The sequence below is a fragment of the Eumetopias jubatus genome, unplaced genomic scaffold (genome assembly GCF_037043125.1).
Source record: "Eumetopias jubatus isolate StellerSeaLion01/CBP00866 unplaced genomic scaffold, mEumJub1_p1.0 scaffold_14, whole genome shotgun sequence".
Taxonomy (NCBI): Eukaryota; Metazoa; Chordata; class Mammalia; order Carnivora; family Otariidae; genus Eumetopias; species Eumetopias jubatus.
In genome coordinates this window covers 39,810,982-39,832,003 of record NW_028274820.1, presented here as the reverse complement: position 1 = coordinate 39,832,003, position 21,022 = coordinate 39,810,982, and the positions used below count along the sequence as shown (strand labels likewise).

Sequence of the window (21,022 nt, the reverse complement as noted above, 5' to 3'; positions counted from 1 at the left end):
CTGCCCTTTAAAGTAATCCCGCTGAACTTTATCATTCTTGGTTTTTCTTTAGTTTTACTGTATTTATGTACAGCCAAACAATGTATCACTTATTTTTAATGGTTTTAAACCTATCAGTGGAATCATATTGTTCGTATGCTCCTGTGCCTTTTTGATTTTAAATGGTATGTTCCTGGAATTCCACCAGTTGTGGTGGATTGCTGAAAGAACTTCTGTATCTTATTCCACTGTATGAATATACTACAATATATTTACCCATTCTCTTGTTGATAGAGATATCACAGTTGCGTCCAGTTTTTTTCTCTTACAAGAAAAATATTACAACATATCTTACAGCTCATGTATATGAGAGTTTTACTAATTGCTTAATAAAGAATGTAACTGTTGAGACAACTTTACTAGATAATATCAAATTGTTTTTCAAAGTGGATGGGCCAATTAATATATCCTATAAACAAAGAATAACAGTTCCTTTTACTCTACATCCTAACCAAAACTTAAAATATCAATTAAATCCATTCAGTAGATATGAAATGGTATTTCATTTTGGTTTTTAATTTTCACATCCTGATTGCTAACATGTTTGGGCATCTTTTTATGTGCTCATTGGCCACTAAGGTTCCTCTTCTATGACGTGAGCGTTATAGCCAATGGTCCTCTTAATATTCTTTTCTTGCTGGCTCCTAGAAGTACTTTTTATATAATTCTCTTTCAGTTATTTATTTTTCAAACATTTTCTTCCAGCTTCTGGTTTGTCTTTTTGCCTTCATAAAGGTATTCTTCAGATGAACAGAAGTTCTTAATTTTAATGTAGTCAATTTTCTCAATACTTTCCTTTATTGTTTTGCTTTCTTAGGTGTTTGATGTAGCAAAACCACTTCTTACACTGAGGTCATAAAGATATTCTTCTATGGTGTCTTCTAAATTTTATAGTTTTACTTTTTACATCTGAGTAGTCAATCTACCTAGAGTGAACTTTTGGGTACATACTGAAATGGGGGTTGCAAATTCACCATGTCTCCTTCACTGAAACGTTTCTCAACCCACCTAGAGTGTTATTGTCACTAATCCAATTTTCGTACGTGTGAGGGGCTGCTTCTGGGCTCCTTGACCAACTTGTTCCTTCCTTTGCTCCAGAGACTAAATTTCTACAGCTTAATAATAAGTATCTCTCTTCTAAGGTACGTTACATGTTATGGTTATTTCTGGTACACTGTTCTTTCCTACAGATTTTAGCGATAGCTTACCAATTTCTATTTTTAAATTCTTTAGAATTATTTTTACAGGAATTGCATTGAATGTATAACTCAACTTAGAGAGAACTGACTCAAACAACTAAGTCTTCTGATCCATGAACAAGGTTTCTTTACCCTTTCATATAAATTTTCTTTAATATTATTTCAATAAAATTTCCTTTTTCATAAGGGTCTTGCTTATGTTTTGTTAGACAAGGTTTTGCCTTTTACTAAAGTAATTAATAATTTATAAATTATATTTCTCTCTGCAGACACATTGAAATAGATGCTATATTTTATATTAATTATGTGTAGAGCAAATTTGCTAAAATCTTATAATATTTCTAATAATTGATCTATAGGTATATTTGAGGTTTTCCAAACAGATGACCACATTGCCTGCAACAGTTTTATTTTTTACTTTCCAATTTATTTCTTTTACTTCTTCTTTTTGCCTTCCAGTATGATGTCAAATGCAAGCAGTGACTGATTTTCAAATATTAAACCATACTTGCATTATTGGCTAAACTCAGCTTGGCCATAATACCTCTTTTATATGTTCTTGGATATGATTTGCCAATATTTTATTTCATTTTTTTGGCATTGTTTTTATGAATAGGATGGGCCTATAAGTCTTCTTTGTCATCAATATTTGGTTTTAGTACCACGGTTATCCCTCATTACCCAATATATCTCACACTCTCAAGGTTTTACTGCATTCCTGGTATCAGAGTTGTACTACTTTCAATTTTTGTCTTCTGGAATAAGTTATATACACCTGGAGATTTTTTTTCCTGTTTGGTATAATTGATAAAATAACCAGGATCTTATCTTTCTTTCCTTCCTTCTTTTTTTCTTCCATCCCTTCTCACTTACTCCCGGGCCACTCCTTTGGCTCTTTGTCTCTCATGGTGATTTTGTTCCCTGTGAGTTTTGTACTTTGAAATTGTAAGCTCATTTTTCTTGAAACTTTAATTTAATTTAAGCTTTGATTGAAGATGAATGGCTTTGGGCACCTGGGTGGTGTAGTCAGTTAAGTGTCCAACTCTTGGTTTTGGCTCAGGTTGTGATCTCAGAGTCATGAGGTTGAGCCCCCCATTGGGCTCAGTGTGAAGTCGGCTTGGGTTTTTCCTCTACCTCTTTTTCTGCCCCTCCCCCTGCTCTCTCTCTCTCTCTCTAAAATAAATAAATCTTTAAAAAAAAAAAAGATGAAAGGCTCAAGAAAGGACATGCTTTTTTTTCTCCTGAAAGGTAGCATAAATTCAGGCTGCTGTGATCACAATGTCTCAGAAAAAATTTTTTCTTCCCTTCCACCCAGCAACAAGGTTTGACACTGGCAGTTCCTCATGCAGTCCTTGGAGTGGAAGATTAGATTTATTTTCATCTTATAGAGTAGTGTAGCCCGTGAGACTCCAGCTTTATATGGAGTTCTCCAATTAGACATCCCACTCTGGCTCGGCCCTCCGCTTTGTCTACTGCAACTCAAAGCAATACCAATTACAGTCTCATCATAATATACAGAACACTTAGGATAAATATAACATTATGAAAGTGAAAGAAGTCAGACATTAAAAAGTATGTACTTCATGGTTCTGTTCAAATGACATTCTAGAATTGACAATCTATAGTGTCAGAAAATAGATTCAATGGTTTGATTTGGGCTGAGTAACTGCAAAGTTCTGTAAGGAAACTATTCGAGGTAATGAAAATGTTCAGTATCTCGACTGTGATGGTGGTTATTCATGAAACTGTCTACCCACATGAATACATTTAAAATTGGTGCATTTTATTGTATATAAGTTATCCCCCATTATTGTTAACTTTAATATCTGAAAGATGGATATATAATGATAAAAAAATCAAGTTATCCATTTAAGATCTACACATTTTACTCTATGTCAATTTTATGTCAATAAAATGATTTTTTTTAAGCCCCTCTGAGGACTGGAATTCCAGAAATCCATTAAGGGTTTTTACCACTACCCTTACTAGCATCAATATGAGTTTAAAATAAATGGAATCCTTATCAGACCCACTAAGCCTCCATAATAAGGCTGCTTTAGAACACTGGGGTCTTTGGTCGGCTCACCATTTAGTTCTTATTGCTGATGAAAATGCATTCCTATGACTGATGGCTACTGGGCAGAAGACGACTATCTATGCAATATTGATTTTGACATCACTTAGGCCATTTCAACTATTCTGTTGCTATTGCATGCTTTTTCAGTTATGACTAAAAAGAAGTCATGTCAATGTGAGTCACCAAATTCCTACTTCTAAGATCCAAAGTTTTTCAAGGACTGAAATATGTATATTCATTTTTTCCTGGTTTTACATGCAGACAATTTTGGTGCATTGTGGTAGAGATAGGGTCTTCTTACAATTCTTGTTCTCTCAAAACAAAATGTGGAAGCAAAAGCCCATGGAAAGGTGTGTGAAATCCCAAAGTGCCAAAGGACAAGTTCAGATTATTCCTCAGTCATTATCTCCAATCTCTAGTCTTGCCAGGTCTGATATTCCTTTTACCCATGTACTCTGTGCCACTCTTCCCTCACTATCTCAGATTATGTTTCTAACTAAATTTTATTCTCATTTAACTCTACTTTCCAGTTTTCATCTTAGCATCCTTTGAGTGATTCAATTCAGTTCAATTCCTTAGCTTCCTCTCATCTGCCCAGTGCTGTGCTCATGGTGGTGTGTATTAAAAATCAACCAGCTATTGAAACCCGTCACTGAAGAGATTATAAGCTAGTGGGGGATATTTATGGGTAAATGATGATAGATATACACACAGTACTATTATTGACTCATATAGAAAAGAGTCCCCAGCTCGCTGAGAAAGTCCAAGGCTTTGTAGAAAAGACACATGAAACCTAAACTGAGCCCTGAAAGTGAACAGGATTTGAGGGCACACAAGGGCGACCAAGAATGGGTTCAGGGAATGGCATTCCAGGAAGAGAAGACCAAAGGAGCAAAGGCATGGGGAAGACACAGGATCCCTGTGGCCCACTGGAAAATAAGGTTGATAAGGTCCATCTCCCACAGGGCCTTTTTACATTTTATAACTTTTTGGTAAAAAATTACATTCAACTTAGAAAATGCTCTTAAAGTTGGAAAAATGCTGACATTTGTGTTTATTTCTGTAACATCTCTCAAACACTTCAAACTCTGTGATCCATCATTGTCAGGTAATTGTTCTATAGTCCTAGATGTCTAGGATGTACAAAGTCTATACTTTCAGAGGAATTTGATGGGATAGCAGAATTTCATAGAGTTTATTTACTATTTTATATCTCACTCATGAATAAGTATCATCACAATGTGGTAGTTGGAAAGAAAATAACATGAAACCATATTCAAATCACTTGCATTATGATAAACAATGTAAAGAAAATGAGCTACAAAAAGATGACATTATTTAGGCAAAGGTTTCTATTCTAACTTCTATCTTCCCTTGATACTATCCATCTTCCTGTCTGTGCTCAGTATCATAAATAATAACGTTTTCACATACAAAGAATATTTCTAAAGAGGGTCCTTCAAGTATAGGAGGATGTCCACCACCAGGGGATAGTGTGTGCGTGTGTTTGTGCATGTGTATATGTACCATGCCTAGGCTAGATCAAGCATGGATACACAGTCTTCAACTAAATGTTTTCCAAACATCTTATGAATCCGGGTTTCAATGACAATGACCAGTACTGTAGATTTTGGGATCACAAACTAAAGGATGTAATTAAATTTAATGATTTTAAAGATCCAGTCAAATTGGAGTCTATAAACAAGTTTGTTAAAAAGGTTTTGTATTTCTCCTATTCTTCAGGCTCCTCTCATCACCATAATCCAATCTCCATTTTAAATATACTTGATTTCCATTTTTAAGCTCCTCTATTTCTGTTACTGGCAGCTAAAGATAGTGAGAATTATTTTATTATTTGAAGTGTAATAGTTTTTTAGACATTTTGCTATGTCTACCATATAAATCACGTAGATAAGTAGTATTATAATTTAAAGATATGTGTATTTAGTTTTTTGAAAAATGAAAAACTTTGTGTCAAGAGATTCTTTTATAAAAAAACCCACTGAGTTTAAAAACAATGTGTACACTGTATTGTATATACATCATGCAGCCTTGTTGTGTATCTTTTTCTTCCCCTTTAATATGAATCACAAAATATTTAAAGTGTTAAGGGTTAACAACATCCATGGTTAAACATTAGGAAGTAAGTACAACTTGCAGAACCTGCACCTATAATATGTGCTATATTTCAGAATTAAATACTATCTTCACACGATAATTTTTCCAACTATTATTCAACACACAAAACACACGGCTCTAGAGAAGTTCTTCGAGCACAGAGCTAGTTAATAAGACACACAGAATATTTAATTTCACACATGAAGCAGAAAGGTGCAGATAAGCATTATTTTCCACCAAAAAAAACAAACCTTAAGGAAATAGTTGTTATTGTTATTGCTGTTGCCAGACACTCCTTGCAATTCAGCCACAGTGCTCTAAAATGGTTGACAACACAAATTAAAGAAGGCTTTTCCCCATTAAAGAGAGCAGCCTAATGATAAAGGATAGAAAAAACACTGAAGTTCCGGTGCCTGCTAGAATACACACATTTGAGAACTGAGAGAATGCCTTCCACTCTTAGTTTCTCAACATTATGAAGAGTATAAAGTCAATTCACATTATTAAAAGGCCATTCATAATAATTGCAATCTCTTGTCCACAACACAAGCTGTTTCCAACCAGGAACAGCAAACAGCATGAGTCAAATTTAATGTTATCCCTTTAATGCTTTTTGCCTAAAAATTATATTCTTATAAACCATTTAACGCTTATGCAAACCATAGCTCCATTATATTTCTGACTCTAATTATTACATGTTAACACAAGCAATAAAAATGCATATCCAGGTAGGCAGCTGCTCTAAATATTCAACACCTTAAAAGATTCTAAAAGCTAATATTCTCATGATATAGTTATAATTATATTAATTTCCAGTAATGAAAAAAATTATGAAAGTGAGTTTAAATTATGTCTTAAGAGAAGGGGCCTCAGTCTCTAGAGTGATGATTAACCTTGTTATAAACTATTACCTGAAGAGACTTTGATATGCCATCTATAATCTAAGACTTTAAAATGTAATAATTATCATATTTTAAAAGCATATTTAAAGAAGCAAATCAAAATAATCCTATAATTTCAAAGTGCATGTAAAATAGTTTATTTTAATGTGAATGACCATATGCATTTTCTAATTCAAAAAAGTGGTACAGCACCAGGTCATACTTCATTTCTAGCATGAGCCCACTGTACTTCACACTGCATAATGATCTTGGATAGAAACATATACCCACAATTTATATACATGACCCATGCTACACAAAACATATGCCAGAATTACAACATCCCACCACTAAAAGGCTAAACATTGATAGCTGTGGAGTATGACAGATTAAATTTGTTACTGAAAATTAAAATCTAGTTGAAAAATTTACTATACCCCCAGAATTTCGTGGGATAGTGCTGACTGTGTGAGGGGCTTACTAAAATCCTCCAACGTTACCTTCCAGATTGAGAAAGAAAGAAAAGAAAGAAAAGAAAGAAAAGAAAGAAAAGAAAGAAAAGAAAGAAAGAAAGAAAGAAAGAAAGAAAGAAAGAAAGAAAGAAAGAGAAATGAACAATAATTCTATTATCCAGAGATGCAATCGCTAATTACAGATATATTCAGATCTACATCTTAAATGTTTCAACTGCTCAGATTTAATCTTTTTCTTCTTTACAGGATCCTTCCCCTCATTCTTCAGCCTTTGGGCAGAGCCCTTTTAACTTTTTTTTTTTTTTTTAAATCACAATGTTTAACAGAGAGTAAACAGAAACAGGAATGTAAATTAAAATTGATTTGGCTGTTTGCTTATTGTAAACTCCTCGAGTTTAAATATTTGGGGGGGAACCCAGAAAGTGTAGAAATTTAAATAGAGTCTGGGGATTATCTATACATCTTAAATTCTATTCGAGTACAACTTATAATGTCCTAAAGCATTAAAACAGCTACGTGTAAGCACACACAATACATAATAAGGTATTCTTATTCCTGAATATGGTTTTGATAGAGAACTACTGTACTTTTACAATTTCAGGATATATTTCTCAACATTGCAATGTTTTCCCCATGGGCAGTTCAAGCAAGCAACTCCCCTCTATCAATGTGACAAGTTCCAAGTTAGAATCAACCTTGGATGATTTGACCAAAACCAGAAGCTATAATGCTGATCTAAGCACTGGCTCTGGAAATTAGCTGGATGAACTTAGTTGTTCTGCATGTAATTAGAGGTTTTCCTAGGGGCCCAGGGAATGTCATAGGGGATACTGTGAAATAAAAATGCTTCTAACTTTGAAATCACAAGATGATTCCATAAATGATAAGAAAAGTGAGAAGCCAAGTGATTGATTACACAATTCAGGATTAATAAAGATACATAAATCAATACATTGTTGAATTACATATAAAATTAACTCAGTTATTCAAGGATCATTTACCCACTGGATAACCAATGGTTATTGGTTCTTCTCACCTCCATTATGTCTCTTACATTTTACTTTTCGTTAACAGAGAGAAAGAGAGTAGATAAAAAATAGGGACCTACCACTCAAATTGATTTAACAATATTTGGTAGCATTAGTAAAAAAATGAATTTAAATCAAGTAAATAAAGTGTTTATACAAGAGTGAATTTTCATTATTTGTACAGCTTTCATCTCTCCTATGCACAGATATTAACAGTTGGTTTTAACTGAGCATGTTTTGGCAACACACAAGAAAGGGAGAGAACTACAAGTCAGAGAGGAGCATGAGAGAGAAACAAAGAAAAAGGTTCCTTGACCTTTTCAGTAAAGTGAAGGTTACATGGAATAACATAGTAGTGAGCATCTGATTTCTATTTCTGGATTTCTATCTCTACAACTTGAAGAGAGAAAAAAAGTTTAACCTAAAGCTAAACTTGAATTAAAAAAAAAAATCATATACTTAATTATTCTTCCCTTTAAGCCCTATCTTCATAGGATACTTACAGATTATTTGCCTAGAATAAAATAATTCTCCAAGTATTTAATTCCCGTATTACTAGAAATACTGAATAAAGAATCACAGAACCTAAGTATTACAAGAAATTCCATCACCTAACACAGGAACCCTCTTTCCAACATCTCGTCACCCAGTTATTCTGTGGGTACCTGAACAAAGACAGACCCATTAGTCCACTCCATTCAAAAACAGCAATATGTTGTAAAGAGTCCCAACTTTGGAGACAGGAAGACCCTATTCCCATCATAAATCTGCCAACTACCAGCTATATGACTAGGAAAAGCCTCGTTTGCATCATTTCTAGAAAAAAAAAATCTTTTCTGTGTGCTGTAAAGATTACATGAAATCATGTAGGGAAATGTACCTTGCCAAGTGCCAGGCACTGAATATTTATTTACCTTTCTTAGTCCTGAAAATATCTGCTCAGGTGACAATCAACTTTGCTTCCCTCATAAAAACTAAGCAAACAAACAAACAAAAAATCCATATGATGTGCTCCTAAGTATAAAAGTTGAGTAATAAATATTCATTTTGCATTGACTCAAATTACTAAATTAGAATCTTACATCAAACAAACAAACAAACAAAAAGCTTTAGGGGCTTGAGTTGAAAACTTTTGGAACTGAATGTAATCAATTCCTCAAAATAACTGGAAGAAGTATGTACTGTGTAGCAGGTGATCTAAAATTTTCACTTGGAGAGCTTTAAAGAACTGTCTTATTTTCCCTCTTTCTTTGCTAGACTTGATGTTTTATTTCACACACTCACAGAATATTCAAAGCTAGAAAGAGTGCAGAAATTTAGCCCAATCTCTTAAAGCCAAAGACACTGACGCCCACAGACTGGGAAAGCTTGGCCTCCTCGCCTTCCTCCACTTGATGTCACCCGAACTCCCCCGAATCTCACATCCAAATTCTTTCTAGCAGAGCCAGCAGGTAAAAACCAAATCTGCAGAGAATGATTCTACAATCCTAAAAATAGGCTTGCAGCCAAAGCAAATCAGTGTCTCTGATAAAACACAAAACACTAGCACAGAGAACTGAAGACTAAGATGAACATTTAAATATTTGAGGAAATTGTTTTTAATTTCTAAATCCAAGGTAACATTTTCATACATTATATCTCAGTATAATAAAAAAAACCTTGCCATTTCAAATGGACTCTGCAAGTAAAAAGTTAAATCAACTAAACAGAATTCTAAGAGACAAATTCATTCACGTGAAGACTTTGTAACGTTTATTCTCCGATCAAAAGTTAACTGATGCACCATTTTTAATTGTTTACTATAATAAATGGAGAATCAACATTAAACTACCAACGCAGAAAAAATTAAGATACATTTGGGTTAAAACATTCCAGACTAAAAATACATGGAAGTATCTCAATGTCTATTTATTAATCTTCACTATGTCCTGGCTAGAGTCCAAGAAAAAGCTCTGGAAGAAGAATATATTCAGATGAGTAGAGGTTCAACGTATGAAGGTGCACTGTCCTTGTATCAGCTGGTATAAATAATATATGTTTTACCTGAATATTGACTATGTTTATGGAGTATGAAATACTCTGACTAAATTATTGGTGGGTCTTCTGACATGCCAATATGAAACACATGCGTGTTTAAACATGTTTATAATAAAGCATGTTGTCCCATTATATCAATGTACATTTGGCATTTACATTAGAAATAGACCAGCATCTGTATTACATTACAACACACAAGGATTCCAGAGAGCCATTTTCACTTGGGGGTTAGCTTCTATTCATTTACTTGATCTTCTACAGAGAGCAGGATGCAAAATTACTCCAATATGTATCTACTCTATGGAATATGTGCCGGTGGAAAAGCTTTGTTCTGCATTATGTTAGCACAAATCACAGTGAGCAGATCTCAAGAATGTTTTCCTCCTGGAAAAAAAGAAACCTGAAAATACCCAGCAATTTTTAGTACTTTTCTGTGTGTGTTTGTGTATGTATGTGTGCATTGTTTTCAATCAAAATGTTTACTGATTTTTTTTCAAAAAGCATTACAAACTTACTGTAGAAAATTGGGGGAGAAATCAAAAAAATATAAAGCAGGGAGAGAAAATCACCAAATTCCAACAATAAAGACAGCTACTATTCACATCTTGGTGTTTTTACTTTTTTTGTTTCTGTGAATTTCTTTTAATAGTGCAGTAAAACATGACTTATTTGATCCCAAAGTCTTCAGGCTATAAACAGGATACCATTACTTGATTCATTAGTTAATAACAGATGTAAGTAGTATTTCCCTTCTGTGACGTTGAATGTAGACATGCTCTCCATGAGCAACTGCAAAGAACCTATCATACTCTCACACGGTAGAGAGTCTTGTAAAGTAGAACGTGGTGGGGAGAAAGGCAGGAAGGACGCTGTCACGCGCTACTTACCTCATCGTCGTCGGCGTCGTACTGGGCATAGTGCTGCTCGAGCAGCTCTCTCTGGCGCCTTTCTTGTTCCAGCGTCTGGCTTATCAACTGGGCAACCTCACTCACTTGTCCTGGCTTTTCTCGCCCAATAACAAATCTGTAGGAAGGTGAAAGGAGACTAATATAGTTGGATTCTCCAGCAAAAAGGAATGCTAAAAAAAAAAAAAGAAAAGCACTGAGCTTGATAGCTCTTCACAGTCCATCAAGCCTCAAGAAATTAATATCACATATATACTCTAAATGGTATGCCTGTGTGGAAGGGGAGGTTAGCTGAGCAACTGAACAGGTGATTGTAGACATACCCTAAAGGAAAAGAAAGGGGAAAAATAAAGGACAATAAAAAAATGGGGTGTCTGGGTGGCTCAGTCAGTTAAGCATCTGACTCTTGATTTCCGCTTAGGTCATGACCTCAGAGTCCTGAGATCAGCCCCACCTCCGGTGGGCGCTGGGCGTGGAACCTGCTGAAGATTCTCTCTCCCTTTCCTTCTGCCACCCCACCAACCCCCCAACCCCTGCTTGCATGCTGCTCTTTAAAAAAAAAAAAAATTATTACTTTGGGAGAAGGCAAAAGAGATGTAATCCATTCCACAGGACTTCACACATTTTTGATGCCCTACAAAGTGGAAGCAAACTCAGAATTTCTTGTACAATTGAACTTGAGAATCATTTCCGTAATACTGTCCTTTTTACAATGCAAACTCTGCTTCAAAAACATTCTGAGGAATAGCATGCCTCAGGTGGGTAAATAAAGAGGTGTTAACTTCTGCTAACTTACTATAACTTTGGAGATAAGAAAAAGAAGAGGAAACAAATACAGATTTTGGTTTTGTTGTTAAAAAGAAAAACTAAAATAAGGAGAGGTCATGAATTTGAAAATTCAGTTTTGGAGAAAGATGCTATGAGGAAAGGTGTGGTTACAAGAAATAAAGGGACAAAGGGAAATATATGTTCAAAGCAATTACTGTAATAAAAAACGTATAAAGTAAAAACAAGGGAAGGCACTCACTTATTGCAAGCTGCAGTCACTTATGATACAACCTCATCAATACTATGTGTCTTGCTTAACAAATTAATATTCACTTAACATCTTTTCACACTACTATATAGTTCTATTTTTCTAAAAATACGAGTAGTTCACATGATTTAGTTTCTATATATCATTTAATTTCATTATTTTCAATGTGACTCTTTGTTTAGTCGTGTTTCTATACTTAACTGATGTTTTCCTCTGATTATAGTATGTTGCTGTATTGGATCATAAGTTTAAATGAAATACACCACTGTATTGTACAAATGCACTAAAAGTCAAAATTTTTATACTCAGATGCTAGGAATTGTCTTTATAGCAATACTTTTATGTAGTTCCAAACAGGACTTTGAAATTATGCTTGGGTGTTCATTTATCATTTGAGTTATTTTCCTTTGGGAATCAAGTATAAGTAGAGTTCATAAATTCTATAATTTTCATCCTTATTCAGGTATAATTTACACATAATAAAGTACATCTATTTTAAATGTACAGTTTGATAAGTTTCACAAACATAACCTGTAATCGCCACATCAATAAAGATACACATTTCCATCAACCTAAAGTATACCATTTTCCTTTCTAGTAAATCATCCTCACTCTGGGCCCATATTAGATTTGTTTTTTCTAGAGTTTCAGAATCATAGTGTCTGACTTCTTTGGCTCACCATGTTTTGGAGACTTATCCATGCTGATGCAAGTATCAGTAATTCATTCCTTTCATTACAATGAAATATTGTACCAGATGTACTACATTTGGTTTAGCTATTCTATTCTGAGTTGGATTTTGGATATTACGAGCAAAGTTACTATAAACATTTCTGTGCAAGTCGTTGTGGGGGCATAAATTTTCACTTCTCTTAGACAAATAACTAATAGTGTAATTAATGTTCTACGGTATTGTATGTTCAACTTTTAAAGAAATTGCCAAATTATTTTTCAAAGTGGTGGTGCCATTTTATATTCCTACCAGCAATGCAGGAAAATTAGTTGCTTTACATCCTAACCAACACTTGGTACTGTCTTTTAAAATTTTAGCCATTCTACTGAATAGCTAATGGTACCTTATAATGGTTTTAATTTCCAATGCTTTGATGACCAATGCCGTTAAGTATCTTTTCATGCACTTACTGAGCATTCATATATCTTTTTCAGTGAAATACCTTTTCAAATATTTTGCCAATTTAAAAAAACTGTGGTGTCCAGCTTTTTATTATTGAGCTGTAATAGTTCTTTATATATTCTGGATGCATATCTTCATATATGTATACTCTATGTAATAAATACACATAGCTACATACACACATACAAAGACTATCTGTGTATCTCCGATTTATTTATTTTCTTCTCCCAGTCTGTGGTTTACCTCTTGATTTTTTTTTTAATTTTTTAAAAAAAGACTTTATTTGTCAAAGAGAGAGAGAAAGCAAAAGCAGAGGGAGTGCGAGGCAGGGGGAGAAGCAGGCTCCCCAATGAGCAAGAAGCCTGATGCGGAACTGGATCCCAGGACCCTGGGATCAAGACCTGAGCTGAAGGCAGATGCTTAATGGACTGAGCCACCCAGGCATCCCTACCTCCTAATTTTCTTAATTGTGTCTTTCAAAGAAGTCCAATTGATACCTTTTTAAAAGATATGTGCCTTTTGTTTCCTATCTAAGAAATCTTTGCCCCATTTAAGATTGCTAAGATTTCTCCTATTTTTCTTCTTGAAGTGTTAATGTTTTGATTTTATATTAGGTCTATATCTTTCAAATTAATTTTCATGCATGATGTTTAGTAAGGGTGGAGTTTCATTATTTTTCCACATGGATAACTAGTTGTTTCCACACCATTTACTGAAAAGACTATTCATTACTGCCACTGAATTACTTTAGCACATTTGTTGAAAATCAATTGACTAGATACTTGTGGGCTGATTTTTGGACTTTTCCAATCTCTTCCATTGATGTATTTATCCTTGTGGGAATATCACACTGCCTTGATTACTATATAATCACTCTTGAAACTAGGTGGTATGAATTTTCCAACTCTGTGTATCTTTTCCAAAACTATTTTGACTAGTCAAAGTTATCTGCATTTTCATATAAATTTTACAATCAGCTCATCAACTTCTTTTAAAAGTCCATTGATGTTTGATTTGGGATTGCTCTGAATCTATAGATCCATTTGTGGAAAACTGACATCGTAATATTGAGCTGATCGATGAACATGGTGCATTTCTTCATTTATTTAGATTTTCTTTACTTTCTTTTAGTAATACACTACAACGTTTAGTGCAAAGTTGTAGCTATAGTTTGTTAAATTTATCTCTAACTATTTCATGTTTTTTCAAGTTACTGTAAGTGGTACTGATTTTTAAATTTGTTTCTAATTGTTTGTTGCTAGAATATAGAAATATAATTGACTTTCGAATAATGGCTTTGTATTTTATGACCTTGCTAAACTCACTTATTAGTCATAGTAGACTTTTATAGATTCCTTAGAATTTTCCAAATATAAGATCATATCCACTATGAAGACATTTTTATTTCTTCTTTCCCTACCTGTTTATTTTTCTATTTCATTTGAAGATATTTGGTTTCTGTGATGGAAGATACATAAAGTCTTTAACATGCCCAACTAATCTAGACATATAAAGACTATCTTGAATTCTCTTGGTTAACAGTCTAAAAGTCAGAAATGATGTCTAGGGATATAAATATAAAGCAATTAAGAAACTCATATTCTAGAACGAGAGCTTTAGGAAAACCTAGATTGATCTTTTATGTTTCTTCAAATGCATAACAGAGTGGGGTTTGAGGAAGTATCACTTACCTACTATAAAGCTGACAGGAATTTGAAGGAAGCAATTAATGTACAAAATGCTATTAACTGAAAACAGTAGCCATGCTCAAAGTAAAAGGTAAATGAGAATTTATATTCATTTAAGCCATAAATTCTTTAAACTTATTTGAGAATTACACGGTCAGATCTTTTAGTTGAACAGTTTTCCCCAAGAATGGAGAAGTTTACTTCCTCTGCAAGGCAAGTGTTTGAAATTACTCTGAACCCAATTCAGGGAGAGAAAAAGAAGATTTGGTTCACTTGCCAACAAGTTAGAAGCTCTGCTGATGACTCTAAAGGTGAATGAGGGAGTCTGAAGAAAGACCTCCTGAGAAATTTTAAAGCAGAAAATTATTTTTAAAGCCCAAATTATAAGATTAGAGCATATCATATAACAACAAATTATATAATTATATAATAAATCAAAACTCCAATATGACGTGCCAGTTTCTTCCTGCCCTCAAAACATGATCTCTAATTCCAAGCCAGAATTATTTGTGATGCTAAAACTAAAAGGAACAAATACATGAATAATCGAAATTTCAGAGGAAATAAGAACTGTCCCACATTGCATAAGAAACCAGCATTTTAAACCATGAAGGCATAGGTGCTCAATTCACAGTGCGGCTTTCTGAATTGGTGTCTACAATTGAACGGTATTCACTATTTGCCCAATATTAGTTTGTATTCAAAATCACTTTACAGTCCTATGAAATAAAAGTGATTCTAATTGTATATAAAATAGACAATCCATCTCATGAAATATACTTTTTAAAGCATTATGTTCAAGTACACGTCTCTTCATTCAGGCAGCTGTTTGGGGTAGCGTTATAGCACCTAGCTACACAAATCTTGAAAGCCTTGTAATCCGGTGTGATTTACAGTTCATACGTGCATGAGTAGAATGGCATCCTGGTAAGTGTGGTTCAGAGGGAAAGCACCCAGAGGTGGAACTAAACTATTCTCCACGCCTTATTTTCCTCAGGTGAAAACTGGTATCTACTTCATGTGTTGAAAGGAAGGATAAAACAATAAAATGTGGTATAGACATGAAAGGACGTTAGGCACTATTACTATGATGATGAAAGTGATAAAATCTCCTATTTGGAAAATGCGTAACATTCAAATTACCTTTCTATATTTTCTTAAATGTTTGGTCCATTTTTAAGCTGTCTTTATAAATGGACTCCTATAACAATATGTGTACAATCTAGCACATGTAGGATTGAGAAAATGCAAAATTTAAAGTTAGGTTATTATTTCAATTATGAATTCACACTATGGATATGCTGTGATAGTAAAATTTAGGGGTTAGAAGTGTCTGTAATAGGGGAAAAAGGCTGTGATAGGACAAAGTCACTAAACCATAAACATGACTTACTGGGTCTGTGACCTTGAATGTATTAACATTTCTAATCCTTAGTTTCCAGATTGTAATAAAATGAATATAATAACTTAAATAAATATTATATAACACATATAAAAAGCTTAACTAAGGACCTAGTGCCTAGAGAGTATTTAACAAATGTTTACTGTTGTTTTTACCTGGATAATGTATTAATAGCTAGATAGGGGTGAATGCATTTTTAAGTACTATCTGTGCACACTGTCCCAATTACCTTATTTGAATCACACTAGCTTTGAAAACAGAGTACGTTTTTGAGAGTCAACAACAGTAAAAAGGTCAAATACTTGCACTAAAGTTCTGAGAACCTTAATTTCAGTTACCGTCAAAATTTAAAGGATAGTTTATGTGATCCCTTTAAATTGAATTTTTTAAGTCTTCAAAAATATAATGATTAATAAAGTCAGCAACAATCAGTCCCTCTAAACATATGTGACCAAATCAACTGATATTTATGCACAATTATGATTTATATGACTGAAATGAGATACATGTAGTCAAATCAGCCTTTAAGATCCTTTAAGAAAAAAATGTTTTCTTGCTACTTTCTAAATTTGTTTACTTTGCTTCCACAAGGAATGTATTGATCTTTTTATTTTTTAGCTATAAAGCATGAGGTAACAGGAGCCAAACTGTAATAGACACTTATATTAAAAATTAGATATTTTCTAAGGTTATAATTGACAAATAAAGGCTAAACCTGAAATACAAATGAGGGGTTTATGTCTTCAGCATGACTTGTTTCTAATGTTTCAAACAATTATCTTATTTTGACGTGAATTATTTCAATAAGAACTGCCCCCTCTCCCCCGAGGCTGAGATCCAATAGGTAAAGACAGATAAATCAGTTTTCCCTTTTCTTTTCATCTATTATCAGACCAAGCAGTGTCCATGCACTGTCCTTTAGAGTTTAGATGACGATATTATACAGGATTCACTGGATCAGTTTACTGAATTCTCTGGTGAGCTGTCAAACAAAAACTAAACAACTATAAAATTGCATTTACAATTTGCTGAATTGAAGTCATAAAGATCCTACATGTTCAGTGTAAATGATGTGAGAGGTTATGTTGAAAAATGATGAGTTATGAGTGCCTTGTTTTGCAGACATTTATTCTAATAAAAGTGATATACTAGTCAAAAGCGGCACTTAAACGATGTCAAAACTTCAAAAATTTTTTAAACTAAAGAATTTTTAATGTAGACAAGCAAATCTAAAAAGGGAAAAGCTATAGTAGGATATAGTTACAGTTCTTACATAATCAATTCTTTTATTCAGATATTCTGTAACACATATTTATTGTGTGCACACCAAAAACCTAAAAGATATGCCTAAAAGAAAAATAGATACACACCACCTATTCTCATTATACCAGAGTCTTGGATCGTAAGATCGCATGGTGCTTTTAAACAAAAATTTTGTAGAAAGTGTCTCATTTTTTTCTATGTTTGATCACATTTTATGGCCTTACTCTGAACTTGATAGCTTTTAAGATATTTGACTTAATTGTACTTGAGCAAGTGGTGCTAAATGCCTATTTAGTTGCTTTCACTGAGATTTGCTATTAGTATCTAGAGGTTAAAGTCCTACACAACAAAGCTTTTGCCTCTTTCTTGTATTTGGGTACTGTGACATATTTTTCCTTTCTTATTGGGATTTAGATGAACATAACATATTCTATATTTAACATTTAAAATTTTTAAATTCATCTAGGAAAATGTTTGCTTTTATTTTTTGGTTTCAAATTTTTATTTAAATTCTAGTTAGTTAACATACAGTGTAATACTGGTTTCAGGACTAGAATTTAGTGATTCATCACTTACATATAACACCTAGTGCTCATCACAAGTACCCTCCTTAATATCCATCACCCATCTAGTCCAACGCCTGCCCACCTCCCCCCATTAACCTGTTTGCTTTTATTTTTTATTTTTATTTTTTTAAAGATTTTATTTATTTATTCATGAGAGACAGAGAGAGAGAGAGGCAGAGGGAGAAGCAGGCTCCCAAGGAGCAGGGAGCCCGATGTGGGACTCGATCCCAGGACCCTGGGATCATGACCTGAGCCGAAGGCAGACGCTTAACCATCTGAGCCACCCAGGCGCCCAACCTGTTTGCTTTTAAAAGCTAGACCTTAAATATCTAGATCTGAAATGTTTAAACTTACCTGTAAGCATTACTTCTTTGAAATGAATTTTGTATCTAATCCAATCTTAATCATAAGAACTTTGTTCTACCCCTGTATTTCAATATAGAACAAAAGTAGTTGAATTCTTAAAAAAAAAAAAAAAACACTGCCTAACACATGCCACTTCAAGGACTATCAAACCACATAATAGGCATAAACTTAAATATTTTCTAAAAATGCTATACCTTCTCAAGAAGTGACATTTCTTGATTTGAAAGCTAACTCTGATTTTTCAGGTTTAAATAGTTATGCATACAAATATTTAAAGGAAAAAATTTTGAATGCTAATCTGTATATATTGGCCCCAGAAAATGTCTCATTAAGCCAAAGTCCCCTTTAAAACAAGTTTTTGAAATTTCCACTGTTTTTAATCTTCTACCTATCACCAGTAGTTGTAATTTAAAAGTTGTAATATCCATGGTCCCAAATCCATAGTGGCCGTTCCTCTTGTCTAACCACAAGGGAGTAACGTGAACACAAAACCTGTAAGGACTGAGAATGCCCATGAACATGGTGGTGCTCTCACTGCCCTCCATTACAAGTGACACTTCATTATGCACAATCACAAAATCAAGACTCTGATAAAAAGTGAAACTCTCAATTACCCCTTGTACTGTAATGGCAACAAAACCTCTTATTAAAATGATATAAATGAAATTGTGTAAGACTGTTGAATCACAGATCTGAAACAAATAACGCAACATATTTTAAGAAAAAAGAAAAAGAAGAAGATAGCAGGAGAGGAAGAATGAAGGGGAGTATGTCAGAGGGGGAGACGAACCAGGAGAGATGATGGACTCTGAAAAACAAACTGAGGTTTCTAGAGGGGAGGAGGGTAGGGGGATGGGTTAGCCTGGTGATGGGTATTAAAGAGGGCACATTCTGCATGGAGCACTGGGTGTTATGAACAAACAGTGAATCATGAAACACTACACCAAAACAAATTATGTAATATATGGTGATTAACATAACAATAAAAAAATTTTAAAAAATGATGTAAATGAGGCAAAAACATTTCAAGATTTAATGTACTTCAAATGGAAATCTTCAAATGGAAAACCAATGATTTTAGGTAAAAAATTTAAAAAAACTTTTCATATTTAGAAATTACATATGCAGGTGTGAATCCAAAATAAACAAGTACGTATTTATTTCAAAAACTCTGCATGCATTTATATTTTGAGTATTATAACCTCTTCCAAAAAGGACAGGGAAATATTTAAGACCTTCAGATTAATTTATTTCTTATTATGTGTAACTACAATTCCTACAAAATCCTTACCTCCAGAAGTGTCATATGACTCAATGTCAGAAAGTCACTAAACACATATGCTAAGGATAAAAGCATGATGAATGTTATTAACCATAAGTAGCAGTACTTGCTAGAAAGCATTCAAAGTTTAATGTAAATGGCACTGAAGAGCAAATATACAATTTATTAGAAATTTCTCATACTGAAGCACAATTTTCTCCTGTAACATCATTTTCCTATAACTGCTGTCCTCCAGTACTGGGACGGCTGTCTGGAGTTAAAAAGAATACCTAAGTCTTTTTCCACAGTTCACTCCTTCAAATGCTTCACAACTGTTACTATGTCTTCTTAAAATGTTCTATTTTAGGTAAAAGTTGGCAGAATCTTTAATTTTTATATATGCAAGGAAAAAATGTTTAGATCTCTCACCATCCTGGTCAGTCTTTCCTAAATAGTCTCAAATTTTTCAGGGTTCTTTTTAAGAGAGGGTATGCAACATCAAACAAATGAATTGTATTGTGGTATAACATTAATCAGACTGCCTGTCCATCCATCCATCCATCCAACTAGTTATTGATCACCACATAATATGTAGCCTCTAAGATGCACCCAAGTGATCTCTGGCTCCTGATGTTCATGGAGTGTAAGAGGGACCTATTAACTCTTTTATCAAATAAAATACAAAACTGATGGAATGTCACTTTGGATATTAAGTTATGAAAAGATGACAGATTCCAGCTTGGATACTCTCTCAGATTACTCCCTCTGGGAAATACAGTTTCCATGTTGTGAGGCATCCCTGCAGAGAGGCTCTCATGAAAAAGCTGGAAAGTAGATCCCATAAACTGTGAGATAAAAAGTTTGTTCTTTCAAGTCACTAAATTTTGAGGCAATATGTTTTACAATAATAGGTACACTATGTCATTTACATAGTGGTAAACAAGATCAGAAAGGTCCCACTTAAAGCTGTAACACCCAAAAACACAGGAGTTCTTAAAAGTTACGTTGTAAATCCATGTCTGAATAAAGAAAAGGGTCCAGACAAGAATTTAATATAGATATTATTTTTTTCTGGTAAAAAATTAATAATGGAAAGTATTTTTTAAAAAAGAAGTATACAGTGTAATAACATATACATATTACTGAGGAAATTCAGTTTGACTACATCTGCCTTTCTTAAGTAGACATTGTCCTCCTTTCTAAATCCCCATCCCCATCAATATAATTAAATGTTAGCATGGTGCTTTTTAAGTTAATCGCTAACTATTAACATACATTTTTAAAGATCAGTTTTATTGAGATCAAATTTATACAATAAAATTCACCAAATTTAAGTTGTCTAATACAGTTAGTTTTCACAAATATATAGATGTGTCATAAATACAACAGCCACAAAATAGCACATTTTTATTGCCTCAAAAATGCCTCTTAAATGCTTGCAGTTTAAAGTACAGTATGAAGGCTTTTCTGTCTGCCTTCTTTAGTCAATATAATAGTTCTGACAGTCAAATATTGTGTTGAATATATCAGTAATTTGTTTCTTTGCAT

The 21,022-nt window shown here is 33.6% G+C and overlaps 1 protein-coding gene across 6 annotated transcripts in view; it reads right to left on the bottom strand.

Annotated features, from left to right (window-relative positions):
• PPP1R9A (protein phosphatase 1 regulatory subunit 9A) overlaps positions 1-21,022 on the bottom strand; it is a 308,016-nt gene that overhangs the window by 96,472 nt on the left and 190,522 nt on the right. For 4 of the 6 annotated variants that reach the window (XM_028119332.2, XM_028119328.2, XM_028119337.2 and 1 more), the window contains exon 5: positions 10,740-10,875. In XM_028119332.2, the coding sequence (XP_027975133.1) occupies positions 10,740-10,875 (136 nt within the window). Of the gene's footprint in view, positions 1-5,684; positions 5,751-10,739; positions 10,876-21,022 lie in introns of all 6 variants that reach the window. The other 2 variants (XM_088018269.1, XM_088018270.1) reach the window with 1 other exon arrangement.